General features: G+C 39.7%; 1 protein-coding gene across 1 annotated transcript in view; it reads left to right on the top strand.

Annotated features, from left to right (window-relative positions):
• LOC136878801 (aspartate aminotransferase, cytoplasmic) overlaps positions 1 to 16346 on the top strand; it is an 85135-nt gene extending 68789 nt beyond the window's left edge. The window contains exons 7-8 of the mRNA XM_067152286.2: positions 8068 to 8210; positions 12292 to 16346. Of these exons, the coding sequence (XP_067008387.2) occupies positions 8068 to 8210; positions 12292 to 12434 (286 nt within the window). The 3' untranslated portion in view covers positions 12435 to 16346. The remainder of the gene's footprint in view (positions 1 to 8067; positions 8211 to 12291) is intronic.
• The last annotated feature ends 10098 nt before the right edge of the window (positions 16347 to 26444 follow it).

Genomic DNA, 26444 nt, shown 5'->3' with positions numbered 1-26444 from the left:
TTTTATTATTTATTATTGTTGCTAATTTTTATTGCTCATTATTTGAGATCGGATTACTTGGCGAAATTTTAGCTGATTTTTAGTAGTATTTAGCGGATCTTGAAAATATAAGTTGGCAACACTGCTGACAATGCTGCTGCATCCAGCTCATTTCTCACTACTTTCTTTCGATGAGCTGAACTGGGGTCAGCTGAACAAAAATTGGCAGCTTCTGAAGGCAGTTTTGCATTCCATACTGTTAAACATAACCAAACATTTCGCTTGGCAGACTGCACGTCTAAACTGCTTCAGAAGTGTTTCGAACCAAAATATTCGTGTGCTAAGACAAAGTGTGAAGCTATTGTCACTAATGTGATTAGTCCATTTGCGATATCTAAAGTGAAAAAGGACTTGGAAAATGTGAACTATGTCTCGGTCTACACAGACTCTTCAAATCATAAATCCACTAAACTTTTCCCCATTCTTGTTCACTACTTTATTTACAACAAGGGGGTACAGGTAAAATTGTTAGAGTTTGAAGAACAGGTAGGAGAAACTGCTGACATTATTGCGTCATTCGTCCTGAAAACGCTAAATGATTTTCATCGTGAACGTAAAGTGGTTGGACTTTATGCAGACAACACTAATACTAACTTCGGTGGCTCATCTCGGAAAGGTTCTAAAAATGTTTATTCCATCGTGCAGAAGTCTCTTGAGAAATCGATTGTTGGTGTTGGTTGCAGTGCTCACATAGTCAGCAATGCAATACAAACTGTTGTGGACTGTCTTCCAGTTCGTGTTCAAAGTGTAGTGCAAAAAATCTACTCATATTTTCACATTTACACTGTACGTGAGGCCTCCTTGATTAAGTTTTGTGATTTTGTCGAAATTGAATATTCCAAAGTTCTTGGTTTCAGTAGAACAAGGTGGCTTTCCTTGTTACCTTCCAATTGAACGAGTACTGAAGTTGTATCCGGCCCTGAAATCATATTTTGAATCACAAAGCAGGTGTCCAACTGTAATCAAACAGTTCTTTGATGATCCCTTGTCTGAGGTGTGGTTGAATTTTGTGCATACTTAAGCAGCAATTTTTCACAGTGTTATTCAGTTATTAGAGGGGCAACATGTTGTTATGTTGGATGCTTGTAAAGTACTTGAGGATCTCAGGAAAAAGCTCTCAAATAGGCTAGACTGTGTGTTTGTACCCTCAGTTGTTCAATCTACATAACCTTGAAAATGATGGCTTAGTTAATGTCTCACATTTCAAGAAAAATGTTGAAATATTTTACTTCACTTGCTTGGAATACTTAGACCAGTGGACTTTTCATTTTTCTGAACTCAGTGTGTTAATTTAGGCAGATCTTAATTCTGGGTTCGAATGGAGTGATGTACATAGGTCATTACATTTTATACTTAAGTACACCGGAAAAGACATATGTGATACAATGCTTTTTGATGAGATTGTTAATGTCAGGGAATATGTCACAGTTACTAAAGTAAAGGAATGGAATTCATCTCTTACACCAACTTATTTGAGGTGGGTGGAAATATTCACTAATTTTGAAGATAGGAATATTGGCTTCAGGAATATAGGTTATATTATAGAATTTGTTTATGATTGCCTACTACAAATGCTCTTACAGAACGGGTATTTTCATTAATGAACAATCTTTGGACAGATGAAAAATCCAGGCTAAAGCCTGAAAATTTAAAACACATGGTAATCACTAGATGCAACTTGGATTATAACTGCGTAGAGTTTTATGACATACTGCGTGGAAACTTAAAGTTGTTGAAGACAATTCATTCAAGTGAAAAGTACAAGAGCCTGTCACAGTGACTTCACACTGCGTGTTAATGTAACACTGTGTGTTGTAATCTAAACAAATGTAATAGCATAATAGGTTAGTAGGTTAATAAAATTTGATAATTTTTGTTATTGGAACATATTACTTCCTTTTTATAGCATCTAAAAATCACAGAGGAGAGAGACGGAGCGAGAATAAAGAGAGGAATTGTTATGGTAATAAACTGTTGGGTTTATGAGTGGCAGGAAATTTATATATTTTGAATGGATGGTATAAAGGGGATGAAAAAGAGAAGATGACATACATATTGAAGCTAGGAGGGAGTGTAATTGACTTGGTGATTGGTTCGGGAAACATGCTGGATAGAATAAATAAGATAGAAGTAGTAGATTGGGTAGAAGCATCCCATGCGCCAGTCTATATTACTTTGAGAAAGATGAAGGAAGAGAAGAGGGGTATAGAGAAGGAGGGAAGAGGGAAGGGCATGAGTCAAGTTAAATATAAATGGTCAGACGAGACAAAAGGGAAATTAAGTCATTATTTAGATGAGAACTTCCAAATCATCAGAAGTGGGATTGAAGTAGTGTTGGGGAATAATAATGTAGATATGGCCTTAGAATTATTAGAAAAACTGATCAAGAGTGTAGCAGGTGTGATAAGGGGTATAGCAAAAAAGAAAGGAGGAGAGGGGTGATACGATAAGGAATATAAAGAGATGAGAAGAGAAGTGATGAGGACTATAATGGTGTATAGGAAGAAGGGGGGATAGAGAAGAGAGGGGAGTTTTGTAGGCTATGAAAGATGTATAAGAACATGTTAGTAAAAAGGAAGATGTTATGGCGAAAGGAACAGGCAGAGGCAATAAATAAGGATTGTAGAAATAACCAAAGTGATAAGGTGTGGGAGAGAATAATCAGAACATATAGAGGGGAGAGGAGGCAGGGAATAAGGCAAAATTAATTATGAAAGATGGATCCAATATTGTCAGAGATTATTTGGGGGGAGAGACATATGGAATAGGGAGGGTTGGACAAGAGAGATAGTGGGAGGGAGTCAGAGCTGGGTAGTGCGGTCTTGGATGGAAAGATAACGGAAGATGAGGTATTAGTAGTGCTGGGAAAATTGAAAGTTGGGTCTTCAGAGGGATTAAATGGCATAACATCAGTGTTTTGGAAAGAGGCAATAAAAAATAAAAATGTTTTGGAGAGTTTGGTCAAGCTATGCAATAAGATCTTTGAGTGTGCTAAATTCCCACATTAATGGAGAAAAGGAATAATTTACCCTATTATAAAAAGAAAGTAACTATAGGGGTATAACATTATTAGACTCATTGAGTAAGGTATATACCGGCATTTTTTAGCAAGGCGGTTGAGAAGTTGGGCGGAGGAGTTTTCCATACTCTCGATGTACCAGGGTGGATTCAGGAGAGGAAGAAGGGCTATGAATAATATCATGATAGCGAGTACTATAATAGATAAATAAGTTAAGTCAAAAGGAGGTAAAGTGTATATGGCTGCAGTAGACTTTGAAAAGGCCTTTTACCGAGCTCGATAGCTGCAGTCGCTTAAGTGCGGCTAGTATCCAGTATTCGGGAGATAGTAGGTTCGAACCCCACTGTCGGCAGCCCTGAAAATGGTTTCCCGTGGTTTCCCATTTTCACACCAGGCAAATGCTGGGGCTGTACCTTAATTAAGGCCATGGCCGCTTCCTTCCCACTTCTAGCCCTTTCCTGTCCTATCGTCGCTGTAAGACCTATCTGTGTCGGTGCGACGTAAAACAACTAGCAAAAAAAAAAAAAAAAGGCCTTCAACACAGTGAGCAGGAGGGCATTGTCCTAGAGATTAGACTGGACAGGGATTTCCAAAAAGATGAGAAAAGCATTTGAGGCAAAATATGAGCAGGTTTACTGTAGTGTTAGAATTGAAGAAGGGTTAGTAAGTAAAAGCACTGAGTCAAAAATAGGGTTGAAACAAGGTTGTAAACTCTCTCCCATATTATTTTTGTTATTCATTAACGATATATTAAAAGGACATGATGGGGAAAAATGGGCTTGTCCTGTGTTAGGGGAGCAAGAGATTCCGGACCTGATCTTGACGGATGATGTCCTCTTGTTTGTGCTGACAGCTGGAGGCCTACAAAAAAAGTGTTAATGACCGAGCTTGATAGCTGCAGTCGCTTGACCAGTATCCAGTATTCGGGAGATAGTGGGTTTGAACCCCACTGTCGGCAGCCCTGAAGATGGTTTTTTCGTGGTTTCCCATTTTCCCACCAGGCAAATGCTGGCGCTGTACCTTAACATAAAGCCACGGCCATTTCCTTCCAACTCCCAGCCCTTTCCTGTCCCATCGTCGCAATAAGACCTATCTGTGTCGGTGCAATGTAAAGCAATTTGCAAAAAAAGAAAAAAGAGAGTGTTATTGAGGTGGTGGAGTTTGCCAGTAATTGGCTGTTGAAAATCAATAGTAGTAAGACAAAGGTGATGGTGCGTACAAAAGAAAGGGAAGAAAGACGAAGAGGAAATGGGCAATAAAAGATTAGACAATTGAGGCATTGGACACCTTAGAGTATCTGGGTATACTTATAATTAGAAACGGGAGATGGTCTGACCAAATTAAACAACCTAAGTTGAAAGGATTAGCTGCACTCTCTTGGTAACAAGGATATTAGAAAATAAGTTATTGGACATTGAGTACGAGATCCAGAGAATGGTTTTTCAAATGATAGTTAAAAGAAGAGTTTTATATGGGGTCGAGGTATGGTGGCTAGAGAGGGAAAGTGAAGTATTGACTCAGGTAGTTAGTAAATTTAGTAGAAGTGTAATGGGTCTCCCATAGTGTGCGGCCAGTATGGGAGCAAGATTAATGTGCAATGAATGCATAAAGGTCGATATATTAAAGGGAATGATAAGTTTCTGGTTAAGATTGAAAAGAGGGGAGGGAGGTCAACTCCTACAGCATACCAGCATCAAATTAAAAGCAGATATAGAGAATATTGGATAGACAAGGTGAAAATAATTTAGAGAAGCTGGGTTTGGAACATTACTGGGAGAGAGACTGGGTAGAGAATAAAGGAACAAATTGGAAGAATATTGTAAGAAGAGTGAAAGATATTCAAAAGCAAGAGCTGGAGGCTGAATGCAGGAGTAGAGCATCCCTCAGGATGTTTAAGAGAATAAGCAAAGAGATTAACATGCAGATAGGAACGTTAACAGAACAGCCAGAAGAGGTCTGATATGGTGGTTATCCAGTATGTATATGAATAAAGGGTGGTCATTTGAAAAGGACAATACGATATGTACAGTATATTGTGGGGTGAAAAACAAGAAGAACTTCACTTGCTAAAAGTTTGTAAGGGAACTCTAATTATTAGAAGAAAATTCATGAATGAGAGTCAGTTGGTTGCCTTAAATCAGGAAGATAATGATCATAAAATCATAGGGTGGTTTGTTAAAGAATAGAAAAACATGACTAACTTAATATAAGTAGATTTTTAGATATAGTGAGGAAAACCTGTGCAGAGTGTAAAGGAAAAGTTGAGGTAGGTGTTGTGTGTATCAGTGGTGTGTAAGGAAAATTCCAGTGTCTAGATGCCAAGTGCTAAAGTGTGTAAGGAACTGTATAGTATTAGAATACTCCAGTTACTATGAGTGAATGTCGAGTCAGTTGTTAAATGGTACAAAACAGATCTTAGATGTAGTTAGAAAGGACTGTGTGTGTCAGTTAGCTGCCTTAAGAGTTGTAAATGTTAAACTATAAGTCAATTGTTTTTGAAAAGTTCAGGAATGAGTGTTAATAAGGAACTGTATAGTATTAGAATATTCCAGTTTCTATGAGTGAGTGAGTGTAGAGACAATTTGTTAAATGGTAAGAAATAGATCTTAGATGTAGTAGAAAGGAGTGGAAGAACTGTGTGCATCATTTAGCTACCTTAACAGAAGACTATGTGTTATTAAATGTAAAGGTTAGGTGTGCTTTAACTCAGCAAAAGAAAAGACATTTGGGAATGTGTTCCCCTAGCTAAAGGGTATCCGAGCTGGGGAAGTCAGATGGTGTGTCTGAATGGGTGATACTAGACAGCTGAGTTACCTATCCGACTGGGAATGTTGGGATAGGACAGGTAAACTTAAGCAAACATGTTTTTTCTTCATGATGGCCTCCTTTGCTACTAGATACCATACAGAGGAGGGGAGACGAGAGTGATAGTTGGACATGGGATGGGTGGCTTGTAAGAGGGGCTCTGCCAGCAAGTTGCTGGTTATTCACAATGGGGGGAAGGGGCAGTTCATCAATGCAAGCAAACGCGTTGTAAGATGTAGATTAGTTTTATATACCCGTTTGTTTTTGTGGGTTTTTTAAATATATTTTCTCCAATGAAATGATCTAACTGGGAGAGTTCTGTATGGATCAGAAGAAAATAAAAGTAGGTACTGTTTTCTACCATCCTTTGTGCAGATCCTGTTGGTAGTAATCTAAAACTTTCAAGGCAAATCATAACCAGGCAGTCTGTCCACGATGCATTTGATCGTCCTACAACATTGGTCTTCCACTCTGCCTTCCATTTATTTTTCTCAATCAAAGCTGAAGTCACATAGACATTTGACATTTGGCTGATACTAGTGAAGGTTGCTGTGACTGATGCCAATGCCAATTAATACTTGCTACATCCAAAGTGACATGGGAGTTGTCAAAGCTACATGATTCTGTGGTATTCTCAAGTTAAAGTTTGTTTTCGTCAAAGCTGAGGTGGTGGAATATGACTTAGTATCAGAAGCCATTAGGTAGGGGTAGACTTTATTACACTAGTTATCATCCTTATCGCCCTATTCACTTGAACGTCCATCAAACTTGAATAGAGGCAATTCTGCCATACTGCACATTTTACTGCCAAAAGGAGTAAACCAAACCAAGGGTGAAACATCTTAGCATTGATACCAAGGATTCCCATGTTGTACAACAATTTCTAGATGATGATATTCCTCATATCTATTTTAACTGCAGTCCTGGTGAGGTGTTGCTTAAATTATAGTGTTCTGTCCAGGGTGACTCCTTAACATGTTTGATGTTTGTTATGAGTAAGTAAAGGGTTTTCAAATTGAATTTGTTGTTCTATTTGCTTAGGAAAAAAAAATATTTTACCTCTACATAACTCTGCAAGTTTCCCCCAGATGGTACTAAATGAGCAACAACTGTTGGCAACCAGATAATCCTATTGATCTCCTGGTTATCTACATTATGTCTCAGAACAAATTAAAACCTTAGACAATGGATACAATTCAGTTCTTACATTTCTTGGTATCTTAGTTCAGATATGTGTAACACTTACTGAATTAATATTGCTTTTTATTCAGCACAGAAATATATCACATTTTTTATAGCATTTGTCACTAAGCAATTAGTTGGAATTATCTGAATGATTTTTTTAAATTGTCAGGAGACTATATTTCTGTGACAAATGTGCCTCAATGGTAGGGATGCCATATCACCAACCTAAAAAAAGAGGACCACCAACCTGAAAAAAGAGGACACAGTCTACTGATAGTATCAATGCACCTTAATCATGTTTATCAGCTTCACTTACATCACAGACCTTTGGCCTATCACATTTGTCATTAATGTTTTTTTTTTTTTTTTTTTTTTTTTGTCCCATTCATACTTTTCTGAAGATGAAATATTCTGTAAAAGTATTTTGTTTTCCAACAAATAGTGGTGAAACTGGATGCAACTAAAATGTTTGAAGTTATACAGCAAACACAGTCCACCTTTCACAGTCTCGATTGTGAACCTGTTTCTGTCCTTTGCCCACCATCAATTATGCAATGAAAATATTCTTTCCATGTTTGCATTATGACTTGTAATGCAAAAGAATGATTCATACTTAGGCAAAATAATAATACTTAATAAAAGTTACAGAACTCAATTTATATACAATTTATGCAGACACAACCTCTAAACAATGCTGGGCTAGAAAGAAAATGGAAGCAAACAATAGTCGTAAACAAAAAATTGCTGTCTATTTAAATGTGGCGGTGAAGTCGATAACTAAACACTACGTGAAGTTTAAATCATTTTTCTTTTTTAAAGGAGGACATTTCTCAAGTTATTGAACAATCTGTCTGGACGCTTTTCATGCTGTTAAAAAGAGGACGTATGGTATCCCTACTCAATGGATATTACAAGAAATGGTCACGACTTGAATCTGTGTGACAAATATGTCACACTGGACATTATAAGGTTCACAATACATTAGCAACCACTTACGATCAATGTAATGGATGTTTCAGGAAGGGGAATGTCAGCACCATGGCAACTCGAATACTGGCCATGAGGAAAGCTCTCAGAGAACATTTGGAGGCTCTGAAAACTCCTGGAACTTGGGACCACATTACCAACCAAAGAGGAATGTTTTCTTACACAGGACTGACATGTAAGTAACTCTGTTCTCTTATGTTGTACCAATCTTCCATTTGCTATGATTTTTAAACAAATATAGTAGAGCCCCACTAACTCGAGAGTCTGCATAACTAGATAACTTAACGAGCACTATTTTTTCTTCTTTCTTTAATTGCTAAATGATTTTTGTTGGTCAAGCAAACCTTATTCTTGAATACCTAGACTGTAACACTGGAATTTCTAACATTGACTAAATAGTGCAAAAGGTAGAGGTACATTAAAAATATTTTGTTTCTCTGCTGCCTATGTGATGAAGCTGCACAAAAGATAACATGAGTGTGAGAGAAAATCAAGCATCACAACATTTTTCCCTACAAGGAACTAGTCTTTTCTTCAGTATAGTGAGTTTATTTTTAATTTTTAACAATTATTTTGTATGCTATATTTTTCTGTGTCCTGTACTGTGCTATAACTTTCATTAGAGTAATATGCAGCAAAATATGTTGTGGAAAACCAACCCTTTATTCCCTAAAACTCGACATTTTAGAAACTCGACACTCTCTCACTCCACACTAGGTCAAGTTTGCTAACTCTGTTGTACTAATGAACTGATGTATGTCGACTGTTCAAAAAATAACCAGATGATGATGATGATTGTTGATTAAAAGGATCTAACATCTAGCTCATCAGCCCAAAGAAATAACCAGACTTGCGAATGCAAAGTCTTAGAAGTTTCTGGTAAGTGGCACTGTATAGAGATTTTTTTTTAAATTTTCTTTACGTTGCACTGACACAGATAGGTCTTATGATGACTATCGGACAGGAAAGGGTTAGGAATGGGAAGGAAGTGGCTGTGGCCTTAATTAAGGCACAGCCCCAGCATTTGCCTGGTGTGAAAATGGGAAACAACAGAAAACCATATTCGGGGCTGCCGACAGTGAGGTTCGAACCCACTATCTCCGAGATGCGAGCTCGCAGCTGCGTGCCCCTAACCGCACGGCCAGCTCGTCCGGTAGTGATATCCTTGTTAAGTAACTAGCCATTTGCTACATATTTCTGAAATACTTGGTAATTGCTCAGTAGCTGTTAGTTTGCAAGTGTGTAGATAAGCCTATGTGTTGCAACTGTCGAGATGTAAGAATATTATGAATAGCATATCAACATTGGCTTCTGCTTCAAACTGGTGGAAATGTTTATAGTTTCACACAGTGATGTGCAAAAAACTCACTGAGATACAAAAAAGCCTGGCAGGTCAGGTCAAATGTGAAAAGGTTGTTGACAGTCTTCTTTAACATAGCAGTATTGTGCACAATGAATTCCTACCAGACAGTCAAGCGGTGAAATACTGGTATTATCTCAAAGTCTGGAGATACTTGGGAGAAAATATCAGGAGAAAAAGACCAGACATGAAGAGAAACAATTCATAGAGACTCCACCATGACAACGTGCCAGCTCATGCACCGCTGTTGATTTGTGAATTATCCGTCCATCATGGTCACCTGACCTAATCCCAGCAGAACTTTTTCTATTCCCCAAACTGAAATTCACCCTGAAACAACAACAACTGCAGTCAACTGAAGAGATCAAATGAAATCACAGGGAGAAATGTACGCATTACCCTAAAGTGCCTACCAGGACAGCTTCCATAAGTGGAAATGGCATTGTATTAATAGAGGAGGGGAGTATAAAGCTAACTAGGCTGCAGCTAAGAATTATTTTCAAAGTTCAGTTATTGCTTGAACAGACCTTGGACTCTGATGAGGTCAGGAAAGCCAACATTTTTGATATAACACAGTTCCTAGTTCACATGTGGAATATTAGGTAATAGAGAACCTTGTACACAAGAAAATGATGCAGAGTTTACTTTTGAGTGGTGTGAAAAGCATCTGTCTCTGAATAAGAAGATGGTCTATAGAAGTTAGGAGTTACATTTCACAAAGTGAAAAGAAATGAATGGGAAGAAAATCATACATACTCACTCTACAACAGCAAAATGTTCCAAATAATTTCCATTAAACAGCTCAAATTGAAATATAACATCCTTACACAGCCAAAATCCTTTATGAACTACCTTCTCTAAGTTTGTAACCTGCCTGCAAATGTGAAGGCTCCTATAGATGTACAAATTCAGATGCTAGCTACAGACAGTCATGAATAAAGACTAAAATAATAATCCAGTAGCAGAAATAGCAATTCAGGAAAATGATCAGGAGTTGTACAAGACTGCAACCCCCTTGAGAAGCTACCCCTGATCCAAATCAAAACCAAACTCCTTCAGTATGATCAACTATTAAAAACAATCACATAATTATATAACCACTCGTGAAGAATACATACTCAATCGCCAAGCAATACAAATGTGATCATACTGAATGATTTACCACAATGAAGGTGACAAGATCTCATTACAGTAAAACCTCTGTTATCCATTACACTTTTTGTTAAACAACACATTGTTAAAATGACATCACTCTTAACTGTCAGTGTCTGTTAACCATCACATTGAACATTTAATTAAGGATGAAAGTGCTACAAGCATCACGCCAATTTATGGTGTCAGACGAAACCCCTTCAATATCAGATGTGATGCTGACAAAATTGTTCTGAAAATGTAAACCACCAACATTAATGTGAATGCTCATAAAACAACGAAACTGGCACAAATTAAACAATGAAACTGGCACAAATTAATCAGTTGGACATTGATCATGATCATGATCCTTCAATATCGTACGTGATGCGGACAAAATTGTTTCAAAAATGCAAACCATCAATAGTAATGTAAAAACTCACAAAACAATAAAAGTGGCACAAAGCAATCAGTGGGACATTGTAAAATGTTAATTGTTTGCTCAAGCCTGCACCCACGGGACTCCCCTTTCATAATCAATAAGCTGTTGATATGAATAGCAAGCTTGACCCATCTTTCAAAGCAAGCATAGGCTGGCTACATAAGTTTAATCATAGCATTACACAGTTGGACATACCAAAATGCAGGTAGTGCAGCGAATTTTTTTCTCATTTTATTCTATTTTCCATGTATTCTCGTATCTGTCACAGCCTTGGTGTTGATCCTTCATGGATAATAGAATACTACTGTCATTTGGGTAGATGGGATGAAAAATGTTAATTTTTTCCTTCATCATATGTGTTTTATTAGTTTAAGACTTTCTTACATATTTCACATACATCAATTCACACCCTGAATGTAATAATAATAATAATAATAATAATAATAATAATAATAATAATAATAATAATAATAATAATAATAATAATAATCTTCTTCTTCTTCTTCTTCTTCTTCTTCTTCTTCTTCTTCTTAGCATTTTCCCACAGGTGCAGAGAGTCTGTTCTTTGAATCTATGAGCACCATTTTAAGAGATCAAGTGCAACATTCAGTGTCAGCTGAGCAATCTTCATATCTGCAACTAGGCTGACTTGCCATTATTGTCTCAACCTTCCACATGGGCGCTCACCATCAACAGTGAAGTTCTATGCATCACAAGTGACAGTACTATTTGCCGCTCTCAGGATACAGTCGTACCATCTCGGTCGCCCTTCAGCATTTTTCTTGAATGAGAACAACTCTCATCCTCTGTTGGATCATGTTGTTGGTTATGTGATCAAGGAGTGAAACTCCAAGAGACCAACGTAACATTCGCATCTCCATGGTGAGCACAGGGTGCTCGGCGCTTTTAATGAATGGCCAGTTTTTGGCCCCGTATATCACAGCTGGACAAACCATAGTGCACTACACCTTTGATTTGAGGTGGACTGGTACATGCCCACCTCACAGCACTCCTGTGACTCATCTTCATCTAAACCATACTGCATTCACTCTAGTCTGCACTTCCTGATCATTGCCTCTGTCACTTTGCAGGCAGGATCCTAAATAAGCAGTTAGTTTTCACTAGGTCTTGACTATTGATTGTGACAGTGGAGTCGATATTCATCAGTGAAATCAAACGAACAACACAACATATTGTGTTCAGGAATTTTTCCTTTAGCACCCCAGCTTTCCCACTGTCGCTATCAATGTTTTCTTTATAGAGCTTTAATTTACTTGTTACCAAAATTTGTCTATAAGAGTTACATTTCTGCTTCTGTTTCAGCTCAGCAAATAGAATTCCTAACAAAAGAACGCCACATCTATTTACTGAAATCTAGTCGCATTAACATGTGTGGTCTCAACACCAAAAATGTGGGCTATGTAGCTCAAGCTATTCATGATGCTGTGGTGCAAGTTCCACAATAAGACAGACAATAGACACTAACGGAATGTGTTGGAATTGGAAATATATGTACAATAGAGCAATTGTATGAAATACTTTAAGAGGAACTTCATCAGTACGTCTCAAAAACTATGAATGTGGAATAAGTTATAGCAACTTTTCATCAAGAGCAATGTACCATTCAGCTACAGCATTCTCAGTTTATCTAAGAACTTAAATCTTTATTTAAAATAAAACATTATAAATACCTTCATAAATATAATAAACAACAGTTATGAGAAAGTTATCTAACAACATACAATGTTAAATAAATCAAAGCTGTGGAAGGTTACCTTATAATTTAAAAAACATTTCCCTTTAATTCATCAGATACTCCATCACACTCCTCGTCTAAAGACTGTAAAATATTTCAGAAGGGTCACTGACCGGGTATAACAAAATTCAGTATGCAAACTTTGAGTGATAATAAAAGAGAGCAAAACAAATTTTTATTAAAGAATCTGTCTGTCTGGTTATCAGCCCAAAGATTGGTTGGATCCTCAAATGGCATCACCAAGTGATATGCAGTTATAGTGAAACCACAAAAACAGATGGCAGTGCTACAATGAGGCATACTAGGCAGGATGAGGAGCATTGTAGTTTTCCATTCCTTTCCTCACTGGGCCAGAAAATGCTATTGCAGGAGGACAACCAACCCTAAGAGTAGCACCTTTCATAATACTTGGATGCACTAGTCATGCTCGGAATGTCATTACTCAGCATCACCCATATCTCAACACCATCCACACTGAGACATCATCATAGGCATTTATCCGTCAACGAATATGTAGTATATAAATACAATGTCATTTGGACATATTAATTGTGTCGTCTCAGATGGCTGAACAGTCCGATTCTGGATGCACAGATTTTATTGCAGTGACAGCACACACTAGTAGTTGCAGCAGATGGTTGTGCAAGAATGCCATCCCTCGCATTCGCTCGTTCTTTCCTGCGGTTCCTCCTCTCAGCTTCTAATCTTCTCCTATCTTTTTCTAGATGTTCAACTCCATTGTATACAATGCTACACCATTTGGGCCTATCCTCGGCTGTAGTTTCCCAGTTGATCGTATCAATATGACATCTTTTAAGATTATATTTTAGAACATCCTTATATCGTTTAAGCTGCCCTCCATGGTTACGCTGGCCATTCTTTAGTTGGGAGTAGAATATTTTCTTTGGGAGGCATGCGGACGATATGACCAGCCCAGCGTAGCTGATGCCTGACTATCTTTGCCTCTATGCTTGTAGTGTTGGCTTCCTCGAGGATGCTAATGTTCGCTCGACGATCTTGCCATTTAACTTTCAGTATTCTCCGCAAGCATCGTTGATGGTATTTTTCCAGGCATTTTAGGTTTCTCCTGTAGGTTGTCCAGGTCTCGCAACCATAGATAAGAGTAGGAATTACAACAGCACTGTAAATGTACAGTTTGGTTCTCACACTGATATCATGATTATCAAACACTCTTCTTAGGAGACGACCGAAAGCCGCACTAGCGCATCTTAAACAGTATTGGATTTCTGCATCAATGTTTGCACGTGTCGAGAGATGGCTTCCAAGGTAAGGAAAATGATTTATGTTTTGCAGAGACTGACCATTGATTGTAATAGTCAGAGTTCTCTTATTGGAATTAGGTGCCGGCTGGTAAAGGATCTTAGTCTTATCAATATTAATTTCCAGTCCGATACTTTCATATGCTTGATTAAGTTAAAAGCATTGAAGATTGATTGCAGATCTTCCTCTGTGTTGGCTAAGATAACATTGTCATCTGCGGACTGAAGCTCTATAACTGACACTGAGGACACCTTGGTCTTAGCTCGCAATCTGTTAATATTAAACAGATTTCCATCAGTTCTATACAGAAGTTCTACTCCTGATGGCAGTTTATCATCCACAAGGTGTAGTATAGTTCCAACAAATAGTGAGAACAATGTTGGAGCAATTACACAACCTTGCTTGACTCCAGTAGAAATACGGAAAGGGTCTCCTGGTTTTGTATTAGAAAGAACAGTAGTAAACATGCCGTCATGTAGCAGTCTGAGACAACCATGAATGAGAGTGGGACTTTAGTGGTAGCTACATTTTGCCCTGGCCTGTGCCAAGAGACAGATTTAAAAGCGCTGCATCTATCATGAAATAGCAACAGGCATATTAAAGAACCATAGATTAGAAATTGATAATTAAGGTACTTTTTGATACAACTGTGAATAAAATTATTATTGTACAATTTAATTGTAATCCTTCACAAAAACTGCTAAAAAGTGTACCCTCCTGCTGCAATACAAACACATTCTCCCGACCTCACCCCACCCGATCTTTTTGGTAACGGCACTTGAAGAATGTGGTGAATGAGGCTCCACGAGCTCATTGCTCGGGTGCTTGCAGCTGCTTTCTCTTTACAGCACATAAATGTTTATGACAGGAGAAATGGCAAGTCAATGCAGAGTTTGTATTGTAGTAGGAGTCACACTTTTGAACAGTTCTTTTTTAAATTTTATTTTAAGATTACAATTAAATTCACACGTTATAGATTCATTTTCAATTGTGCCAAAAAGTACCTTCAGTTATCAGTTTCTGACTTTTAGGTATTTAATAAAGCATATTTGTCTTGGTCTCTTCTATCAACCCAAGAAATTTGAATTATGTTACATCCAGAATAAATTTATTAAAAACTGCAGTCAAGAAACAACATGACAATTTCCAAGATCACACAAGAGTTTCATAAACAGTATCAAGGCAGCTTCAGCTACAGCAAGTGTCCTTACGGGAAGCAACAGTCTACACTACCAGCGCCAGTAGAGCAGATGCCAGTATGGAAAGGATTACATCTGGTATGCCATGAACTAAGGCTACTATCTGATTGTGAATATGGTGTAACTGAAGGTTTAGAGCAGGTGTTTCCAACAGGCAGCCCACAAGGTTTTTTTCCTGTGGTCCTACAAGTCCTTTTATAAAAACATGAATTTATAGATAGATGTATACATAGATAGATAGATAGATAGATAGATAGATAGATAGATAGATAGATAGATAGATAGATAGATAGGTATATATATACCATTGTGGAAGAAACAGCAAGGCCTGATTTGACACTGCAGAGAATGAAATGTCACAAGTTAATTTGATTTTGCAGTCAGTAATAAAATCAATGGCTTTTTGGAACACTTTGTATCAGCACATCATTCTTGTATCGATCTACCCTTTTGCCAGGGGGAATGAACTCATCCATTGCTGCTGTTTCACTGTTTAAGGTTCAAGTTTAAACTTCTTGCTATAAGTCTTTTTTAATTATTCATTACATATGCTATTTTAGTGAAATAAATTTTAAGTTTCCAATTTAGACATGAAATACAATTAATGTTCCTACCTACTTACTGTGTATATTAGTTCAAGTTAAAATAAACGCTTCTTTTCATTTTACTGAAATACTGGTACAGTCTTGGGAAAACTGATTGTACATGACATAAGTAAAATAAATTACTTCTAAACTTATTTTTAAAAAGGTCTCAAATGTAAAATATATCTGTAAATTGTAAATTTATTTTCTGTTTATTATAATCTTTTCTCAATTTGCTGCATTGTCAAGCCTAACTCAGTGCCGTAAATGGAAGACCGAGAAGAGAAGAGAAGAGAAGAGAAGAGAAGAGAAGAGAAGAGAAGAGAAGAGAAGAGAAGAGAAGAGAAGAGGATCCTGAGAAACAAAGACTTGAGACTTAAACTAAAAACATTTACATGCAAACAGTACACCATAACTGACGAAGAAAGGACAGCCAGGTTGGAAAGAATGAATAAGTTCTGGGAGCAGAAGAAGAAACATAAGCCAAATTTGTAGCTAATACTCTTAAGACTTAAATGTATATGGTTTGATGAAAGTGCTCCAATGTGTGCATAAAATCATTAAAAAAAAAAAAAATTCTCATTTATAAAACTTGAAATATTTTTTGTAGCTCACCACTCAATTCTTGGATATAGTTGTGGGCTTTTGAAGTTGAAAACCCTTGCTTTAAAATATCACAATACCACAGTAATGAATCACTTAAAATACAGGATGGCCCAAAAGTAGGTATACAGTTACATATACAGCTGTGTTTTATCCTGTAGGTGCTCAAAATGTCCACCTTCGTCATTGATGCATAACTGCAACTGTCCCTGACACTCACACACAGTGCAACACAAATCCTGGTTAGAACAAATTTCCCCAAACGCATTATCAACTAAAGTCTTCAACTGTGGTATTGTGAGGGGTTTTCTGGATAAAACCTTATCCTTCACTACCTGCACTCCCCACAAGAAGAAATCCATTGGGAGTCAAGTTCAGGGAGTGTGATGGCCACTCAAATGTTCCCCCCGTCGCCCTAAATGTTGCGGGAATGTCTCATCCATGTACTCATGGACTGCAAGTAAAATGAGGCTAGGCCCCATCCTGTAGAAAGATCAATTCCGTGAAGTCGGGCCATGCTTGCAGTTGTGGCAACACAACGTTGGTCAACATCTCCAGATACTTGGGACCATCAACATTTCCATTGAAGAAGTCAGGACCCATGACACCATTGCAGAATATGCCACTCCACACTGTGACACCTGGCTGATTCAATTGTGTAGTCATAATGACATGTGGGTTTCATCGGCCCAGTACATAAAGTTATGTCTGTTGACGTGAGGAGACAATTTGAAACAGGCTTCATCTGTCCACATGTTTGAAAGCGGGTCTGGTTGTTCAGTCAGTTGATTGCGCATTATCTCACAGAACTGCAGTCTGGATCCTCCTCCAGAAGGCCATGCAACAGTCTGGGGCAGTACGGCTTAAGGTGCATCTGGTGCATTAGACGTAATGATGTCCTTGGGATACCCAGCTCCAAAGATGCACGTCGCGTGGACTTCTTTGGACTGTTTACGAAGAACTGTTTACGAATGTTAGGGCTACCTTCATTGCATTTACCTGTGTCAACATCGTATGTGGTCATCCAGACTTTAGTGCATTGACGATGGAACTCATGGCCTCAAACTTGTCTCTGATGCGATAAATCATAAGACTGACAGCGCTGGCTAATTAAATTCCTCTTCCCACACCCTGCACATGGTCTCAGCATTTTCATACTTCTGGTAGGTCTCCAGGATCCACCGTCGTTGCTCCTTGCTCAGATCTCCAACCATTGTTTACCACAGCCCTATAAGAAACAAAAGGAAGGGCACAATCAATTGAAATTATACACAATTAGGCTTAATTGATTTTGAAATTAGACAATAATGAAACAAACCGGGATTTGTGTGTGAGAATGTCAGGGACAAGTTGCAGGAATGCATCAGTGCCGAAGGTGTATATGTAACTGTATATCAACTTTTGGGCCACCCAGTACAAATGGTGACCGGGGAGAAAGAAAATAATAAATACAGTCTGTATTAAAATAAAGTCAATCAAAAAATCAAATCATTTTATTGTAAGTTGCATGACAGCTGTCATCTGATGAAGGTGAGAAGTTACCATACCATAAGTTAGTTCAAACTGTAATGGATTATATTATGTGGGCAGCTTATGGAGGTAACGCAATGTTATTGTGATTTATTTAAAGAATAATACAGAAATGAAAGAACAGTTTGATACAGTAAGAGGAAAGAGTTGCTTGCTTGTTGTTTAAAGGGGCCTAACATCTAGGTCATCGGCCAAAATGAGAAGTGTTCAGCTCCTGGGCCGAATGGTCACTACACCAGGCCTAATGTTCGATGCTCAGCTGGGACGGAGATTTTAACTGCATATGATTAATATCCTCTGGCTTTGGAACTGGGGTGTTTGTGTTTTTTCTACACGTCTTTTCTTCTACATATAACGCACCATACTACCAACCATGCAACAGGGAATACATTCCTCCCAACATCAAGTGCTAACTCTATGAAACTGAGAAAACTGCCAAGAAAAAGAAAAGGAATGAGAATCATTGTGGACGGAAGAAAGATAAAATATGGCCGAACCAAAGATCAAAGAAGGGAGGCACGTGCAAGCATGGTGCCAGGGATCAGGGATAAATAAGGCATTGCTAAGGGAACATACACACACCAAAAATACAAGTGCCCAAGAAAATGTAAAGTTAAAAACAAACGACACAACTAGGCAATATGATATGCGTTCTACATATCTCACACTCGAACACTCACACAATAGGTTAAAAGGGGTCCAAGGAACAGGGAATGTGTAACAGATAACAATGGTCAAATGGACCACAAAATGTAGAAGCACGGTTCATAAATAACGTCCCATGCGGGTATGCGAGGCCAAAGCTACACAACATCGGAGGCCCAAATAACATCATCAGTACGTCTCATATACAACTCAAATGCCAGAACAGCACAAACCTCCAATGCATAGGCCCTTCCGGTACCCAACCGCATAGTGGGGACATCGGAGAGTTGTTTGGTACATGAGTAATAAGGTTGAGACATCCACAACATGAACCGTAAAGTAAAGTCGATGTAACAAACACCCAAGTTGCAACAGAGCTCATTCACACAATACAGACACTCAATGATAGTAAGACACAAATCAATGCACCGAGTTATGACAGAGAAAAACATAGCTGACAAAATAAAGTAACATGGGCAACAACAGAAAGAAGAAATACGAACCACTAAATAAATAAATAAATAAATAAATACGGAGAATAAAGAAATAATGGCGACACAGTGCCACGTGGTGATAAAACAAACAAAAAATAGAGGTTACATTACCTTAATCAGGCCATTCATATATGTGCAATAAAGCACGTTGGAAAACTCTGAGACTAATAGCATTCACGTCTTAAAACGATTGAAATAGCGCTTTTAAAAACAGGCGTTGAGAGACATTGTGTTGCTCGCCATAACCCTTCACCAAGATCTTCTTCTTGGTGATTAGCGCTGTGAAGAGGAGGCGGTCTTCCTGTTCATTGAATCGGATAATACAATTAGAGCGCTTCTCCGGTGATCTCCAGTACTACCGACGGAGGCAAAGCAGTTACGGAGCTCCGGAGGTTAACTGGAGGGCCGCCTCCTATTCGCAGCAGTAGCTCCGAGTGTAAGGACATAGTGGGCTGTAATTTCAAACTTACGTCCATGAATATTGGCGCCCTATAAAAATCGTTACCTACACAAAAATTGACCTATATCACTGATATTCCATACAATAACCCTTAACAAAGAATGTATAGTCATTCAAAATAATGAATGCATCCTCTCATTTGTTATCAAGAAAATGTAATTATATCGACATATAATTCATATCCTATATACCTATACGTATGAAACCTGTAGATACAACAAACAATATATCTAAATAGGTTCAGTTGTTTCTCAGAAAAGTGTAGGCCCTATCAGTGCAGAACTTACACAGTACACTTCGTTCATTATTATCTCTTCTTCTTAATCTGCTTTACCCTCCAGGGTTGGTTTTTCCCTCGGGCTCAGCGAGGGATCCCACCTCTACCGCCTCAAGGCCAATGTCCTGGAGCGTCAGACATTGGGCATTGGGTCGGGGGATACAACTGAGGAGGATGATCTAGCCCAGGCGGGCTCACCTGCTATACTGAACAGGGGCCTTGGTGGGGATAGACAAGGAAGAGGGAAGGAAGCGGCCATGGGAAACCACAGAAAACCACTTCAAGGATGGCTGAGGTGGGAATCGAACCCACCTCTACTCAGTTGACCTCCCGAGGCTGAGTGGACCCGTTCCAGCCCTCGTACCACTTTTCAAATTTCGTGGCAGAGCCGGGAATCGAACCCGGGCCTCCGGGGGTGGCAGCTAATCACACTAACCACTACACCACAGAGGCGGCGTTCATTATTATTATTTTCATCATCATTATTATGGAAATATTCCCATTATATTGGTGCTAGAATACAGTATTTTCATGTTAAATTTGAATTCGCTTTTAATTTCTGGACATGTGTAAAAAATGCGAAAGACGTGCAGAAGTATGGGGTTATTATTTACGAGCGGACGGAGGAGTTCAAGCGGTTCAACTCTGTAAGTGCTGCGCTGTAAAACATGGCACAAATGATTCGTAAGTTACGGCCCCGCGGTGTAGGTGGCAACGCGTCCGCCTGTCACCCGACGGACGCGGGTACGATTCCCGGCCGGATCAGGGGTTTATTGTAAGTTATTAATATCTCTGGCCTGGGGACTGGGTGTTTGTGTCATCCTTAACGTTCCTTTACTCACATTCAACACTTTACACTTCGGCCATTTACATAATACAGGCAGGTCTCCTCACATATGGTGAAAGTAGGGGCAAAAGATCTTCATAGGTCGATGCCCCGAACAAATTGCATTAGAAAAAGACTTAAAGGAGGAGCGTAGTTCCGCACAATAATAGCGACAAGTTATAATTCCTGTGAAAATGCTCGTTCATTCCTCCCGTATGAAGTTCACACTACACGCTTGTCATTCAACGTTTGTACATAAGAATGCTATCTGTAATATTGTCCAATAATAAAGGTATAAACTGAGGGGCCTAGTTTCTCACAGTAGTATAAATCACGGGTTCTAGCGCCTCCACCGGCTCCCAGGGGCCCGCTCCTCCGCCTCCACCCGGTGGGGGCCTTCCCAATGGCTCGCTCCTTTTCCGCGGGAAATTTGAATTTGTAAACAAATTCACATGCTTTTTTACAGCTGTCATCGACAACAACGCATCGCTAACCTCACTGCTGCCATCTTGACGGGCCTAAACCTCAGTGCTGCCAACTAAACCTTACTAGCGTGAGATTTGAATAGGTAAACAAAGCCACGTGCTTTATGACAGCTGTCATCGACAACAGCGCATCGCTAACCTCACTGCTGCCATTTTGACGGGCCTAAACCTCAGTGGTGCCAACTTAACCACACTAGCGCGAGATTTGAATCAGTAAACAAAGCCACGTGCTCTTTTGACAGATGTCATCTGCCATCTTTGATCAAGAGAGCACCGTGTTGCACTATTTACGGCACTGTTGGTAATTTTAAAAAATTCCGTCATCTGTCATCCACCATCTTGCATCGCAAACCTCAGTGATGCACTCTTTAGCTACTTACCTTTGAAATGTGGAGGAGGGCAATTTGAAAAATTCTATTTGACAGCAGCCATCTTTAATCAACAGAGCACTGTGTTGCCCTCTTTAGCTACAAACCTTTGAAATGTGGTGGCGGATTATTTGAAAAATGCTTTTTGACAGCAGCCATCTTTAATCAACATAGCATCGTGCTGAACTCCTTGAAATGTGGTGGCGGAAAATTCCACGTGCTCTTGTTTGGAAACAAATCCACGTGCCTTTTTGACAGCTGTCATCCGCCATCTCTATTCAAGAGAGCACCGTGCTGCACTCTTCAGCTACTTACCTTTGAAATGTGGTGGCGGTAAATTCCACGTGCTCTTGTTTGGAAACAAATCCACGTGCTTTTTTTGACGGCTGTCATCCGCCATCTTTAATCAACAGAGCATCGCCAGTAGTAGAATTGGATGGTTCTGCGGCACCTCCGCCGCCGCACGCCTCCGCCCGCCTCCTCCTCCGCCGCCGCCGCCCGCGGGAAATTTGAATTTTGGCGGGAAATTTGAATTTTGGCGCGAGATTTGAATTTGTAAACAAAGCCACGTGCTTTTTGACAGCTGTCATCGACAACAACGCAACGCTAACCTCACTGCTGCCATCTTGATGGGGCTAAACCTCACTAGTGCCAACTTAACCTAACTAGCGTGAGGTAAACAAAGCCACGTGTTTTTTGACAGCCACGTGCTTTTTGAGAGACAACAACGCATCGCTAACCTCAGTACTGCCATCTTGACGGGCCTAACCTTAGTGGTACCAACTTAACCTCACTAGCATGAGGTAAACAAAGCCACGTGCTTTTTGACAGCCACGTGCTTTTCGACAGATTTGTAAACAAAGCCACGTGCTTTTTGACAGACAACAACGCATCGCTAACCTCAGTACTGCCATCTTGACGGGCCTAAACCGCAGTAGTACCAACTTAACCTAACTAGGGCGAGATAAACAAAGCCACGTGCTTTTTGACAGCCACATGCTTTTTTGACAGCTGTCATCCGCCATCTTTAAACTACAGAGCACCGTGCTGCCCTCTTTCGTCACCTGTCATCGGCAGTGCTGCCATCTTGACGGGCCTAAACCTTAGTGCTACCAACTTAACCTCACTAGCTCGAGATAAACAAATCCACGTGCTTTTTGACAGCCACGTGCTTTTTTGATAGCTGTCATCCGCCATCTTTAATCTATAGAGCACAGTGCTGCCCTCTTTAGCTACTTACCTTTGAAATGTGGTGGCGGATAATTTGAAAAATGCTTTTCGACAAGCAGCCATCTTTAATCCAGAGAGAACAGTGCTGCCCCGGTGACGGCAAATTCCACGTGCTCTTGTTTGAAAACAAACTCACGTGCTTTTTTGACAGCTGTCATCTGCCATCTTTAATCTATAGAGCACAGTGCTGCCCTCTTTAGTTTGAAATGTGGTGGTGGTAAATTCCACGTGCTCTTGTTTGGAAACAAAGCCATGTGCTTTTTTGACAGCTGTCATCCGCCATCTTTAATCAACAGAGCACTGTGCTACTATCATGCGGGCAATTTCATCACCTGTCATCCGCCATCTTTAATCCACAGAACACCATGCTGCCCTCTTTGTGGCTACTACCTTAAGCACGTAGTAGCGGGCAATTTGAAAAGTTCTGTTAGCTATCATCCGCCATCTTTAATCAAGAGAGCACTGTGCTGCCATCTTTAGTTGAAATGTGGTGGCGGCAAATTGAAAAATTCCACGTGCTCTTGTTTGGAAACAAACTCACGTGCTTTTTCGACAGCTACCATCCGCCATCTTTAATCAACAGAGCATAGTGCTACCCTCTTTAGTTTGAAATGTGATGGCGGCAAATTCCACGTGCTCTTGTTTGGTAAACATAGCCATGTGCTTTTTTGACAGCTGTCATCCGCCATCTTTAATACAGAGAGCACCGTGCTGCCCTCTTTATCGTAGTAGATGTAAATTCGTCACCTGTCATCCGCAGTGCTGCCATCTTTAGCTAGATACCTTTGAAAAGTGGTGGCGGATAATTTAAAAAGAAAAATTCTACAGCAGCCCTCTCTCGACGCTAATTGCATAAGATGGCGGCTATACATGACTCCTTAAGGGTGCTTACGCAAGATGGCTGCTATACACAGGTTCTTATGAGACTCCCTTGGGATGCTTGCGCAAGATGGCAGTTATACATGGCTCCTTATGAGATGCCCTAGGGATGCTTGCGCAAGATAGCGGCTGCTCTTATGGGACGGCTTAAGGGTCCTTGCACAAGATAGCTTGAGACGCCCTAAGGATGCTTGCGCAGGATGGCGGACACAAGATGGCGGCTATACACAACTCCTTATGAGACGCTTTAAGGGTGCTTGCGCAAGATGGTTGCTACTCTTAGCTTAGAGGCTAACGTGTCGTGATTGTTCGATTCATTAAATTTAGGGCTTAAATGCAAAATGTTAAATATATCGAAAACGGTGCACCGTAGAGCAAAACGGACAAAATTTTTCTGCCTAATACCTAGGTTCGCAGTATGAGGAACAAGAAAATCATAGTCTAATGATGGGATCAACGGTTCGGTTCCTACTTAGGCCCTTTGGCATTTGCTCTGTTTTAGCTTGTATTGAAGCGAGTCTTCGTAACATGATCAGGTCTAGCTATGGTAGGGAGTATAACGTACCGCGCAGGTTCGATTCATTAAATTTGGAGGCTTAAATGCAAAATGTTAAATATCTCGAAAACGATGCATCGTAGAGCAAAACGGACGAAATTTTTCCGCCTAATACGTAGGTTCGTAGTATCAGGAACAAGAAAAAACATAGTCTAATGATGAGATCAACGGTTCGATTCCTACTTAAGCCCTTTGCCATTCGCAGCTATCTATTTCTACAAGATGGTGGCTGCTCTTATGAGAAACAAGATGCCTTGAGACGTCCTAGGGATGCTTACGCAAGATGGCAGACACAAAATGGTGACTATACATAGCTCCTTATGAGACGGCCTAGGGGTGCTCGCACAAGATGGCGGCTACTCTTATGAAGAAAGCTAGCTTAGAGGCTACTACGCAAGATAACAGCTGCTGTTATGCATGTGGTGGAGGGCAATTTGAAATTCTATGTGCTTAATCAACAGAGCACCCTGCTACCCTCTTTAGCTGAAATGTGGTGGTGGATAATTTGAAAAATTCTTTTGACAGCTATCATCTTTAAACAAAGGCGACTATACATAGGCTGTTAAGGCCTTATCATTCTCCTCCTCCTCCTCCTCCTCCTCCCCCTCCTCCTCCTCCTTCTCTACCTCCTCCTCCGCCTCTTATGTCAAGGCATAGCTTTATATCGAACAAGTTTAAACCTGCATCGCGAAGGCAAGCGTGTGCAGCGATAACATTATTGTGCATGTTTAGACTTTCGAAACATAAGAAGAGTAGAATCAAACGCTGTACTCGATACGACATGTGATCAGAACATTGATTGATGCGTTCAGAAAACAAAATAAGTGATCAAGACTAGAATCGAACAATGTACTCAATACATCATGTGTTTAGAATATGTCAGGGGATACGCTTGTTCTAAGAAGATCAGATTGAAACATAACAAGACTAGAATAGAACACTGTAATCGATGTTGTTAACTTCAACATGTGATCAGAACATTGATTGATGTGTTCAGAACACAAAATAAGTGATCATGACTAGAATCGAACACTGTACTCGATACAACATGTGATCAGAACATTGATCGATGTGTTCAGAACACGAAATAAGTGATCAAGACTAGAATCGAACACTGTACTCAATTGAACATGTGTTTAGAACATGTTAGGGGGTACCCTTGTTCTAAGAAGATCAGAATGAAACATAACAAGACTAGAATCGAACACTGTAATCGATGTTGTTAACCTCAACATATGATCAGAACATTGTTTGATGTGTTCAGAGCAAAAGTACAATTTTGATGATTTGCGCAGCTAACTCGCTCGGTAAACGATATAGCCAAAGTATATCTTCAAATTATTTACCTTCCATCATTCGTCTTGTGTGTAAAAATCAGTCGAACAAGTTATCGCATAAACATGGCTGAAAAAAAATCGTGATAGGGTATGGAACCCAGGGGTTACATCTTATCAGAAGGGCAAAAAGGATGAAAGGACTCTTCCTCCTCCTTACCGCACATTCCTTGGCTAAAAGGCTAATAGGCTAAAGGGCTAATGAGCTAAAGGGCTAAAGGTGCAACAACCTCATCGATCGCTATCAGCAAGAACGCTTGTACTTTGTAGAAAATTAATCTTTATTGGTAAATGGTTTTATGTTCAGAACAAGGAATGGAACCTAGGGGTTACGTCTTACCTAATAAAATCCCCGAGGTGCGATGAGTTACGTTTTTCGAACTAGTGTTTGGAACACTGAACTTTTCAAGATGGCAAGAGTGAGGTTAGCAATGTTCTGTTGTTGGATTTTAAATTCCGCGCTACAACATGCATAAGGTGGCAGCCCTTGAGGTTTACTCCCGTAAAGATGGCAAGAGTGAGGTTAGCAATGTTCCGTTGTTGGATTTTTAAAATTCCCCGCTATAACATGCAAAAGGTGGCAGCCTTGAGGTTTACCGCCGTAAAGATGGCAGCAGTGAGGTTAGCGACGCTCCATTGTCCTTCAAAGTGAGGTTAGGGTTCGTCAAGAAGACAGCTGTCAAAAAAGCACGTGGCTATGTTTACCAAACAAGAGCACGTGATCGTGACGTCACGGTCACGTAATCAATCCTTAGCTCGACGTCGCTAAGAGCAGCATTAGGATTAGCTATTCTTAAAAGTCTTGGGAACAGAGCAGCAGTATGAATTGCTATGTTTTAAAGCGTGTACACATTGCCTATCGACTTTGCATGTATCGACTCTCGTACTAAACTTCTGCAGGTAGATTGTGCTGCTATCTTAGCATAACTTATACGCATGAACTTAAAGTACAGAGAATAGCTATGTCTC

This window comes from Anabrus simplex, chromosome 8, assembly GCF_040414725.1.
Source record: "Anabrus simplex isolate iqAnaSimp1 chromosome 8, ASM4041472v1, whole genome shotgun sequence".
In the NCBI taxonomy this organism is placed as follows: domain Eukaryota; kingdom Metazoa; phylum Arthropoda; class Insecta; order Orthoptera; family Tettigoniidae; genus Anabrus; species Anabrus simplex.
This window is presented reverse-complemented; position numbering and strand designations above follow the sequence as displayed.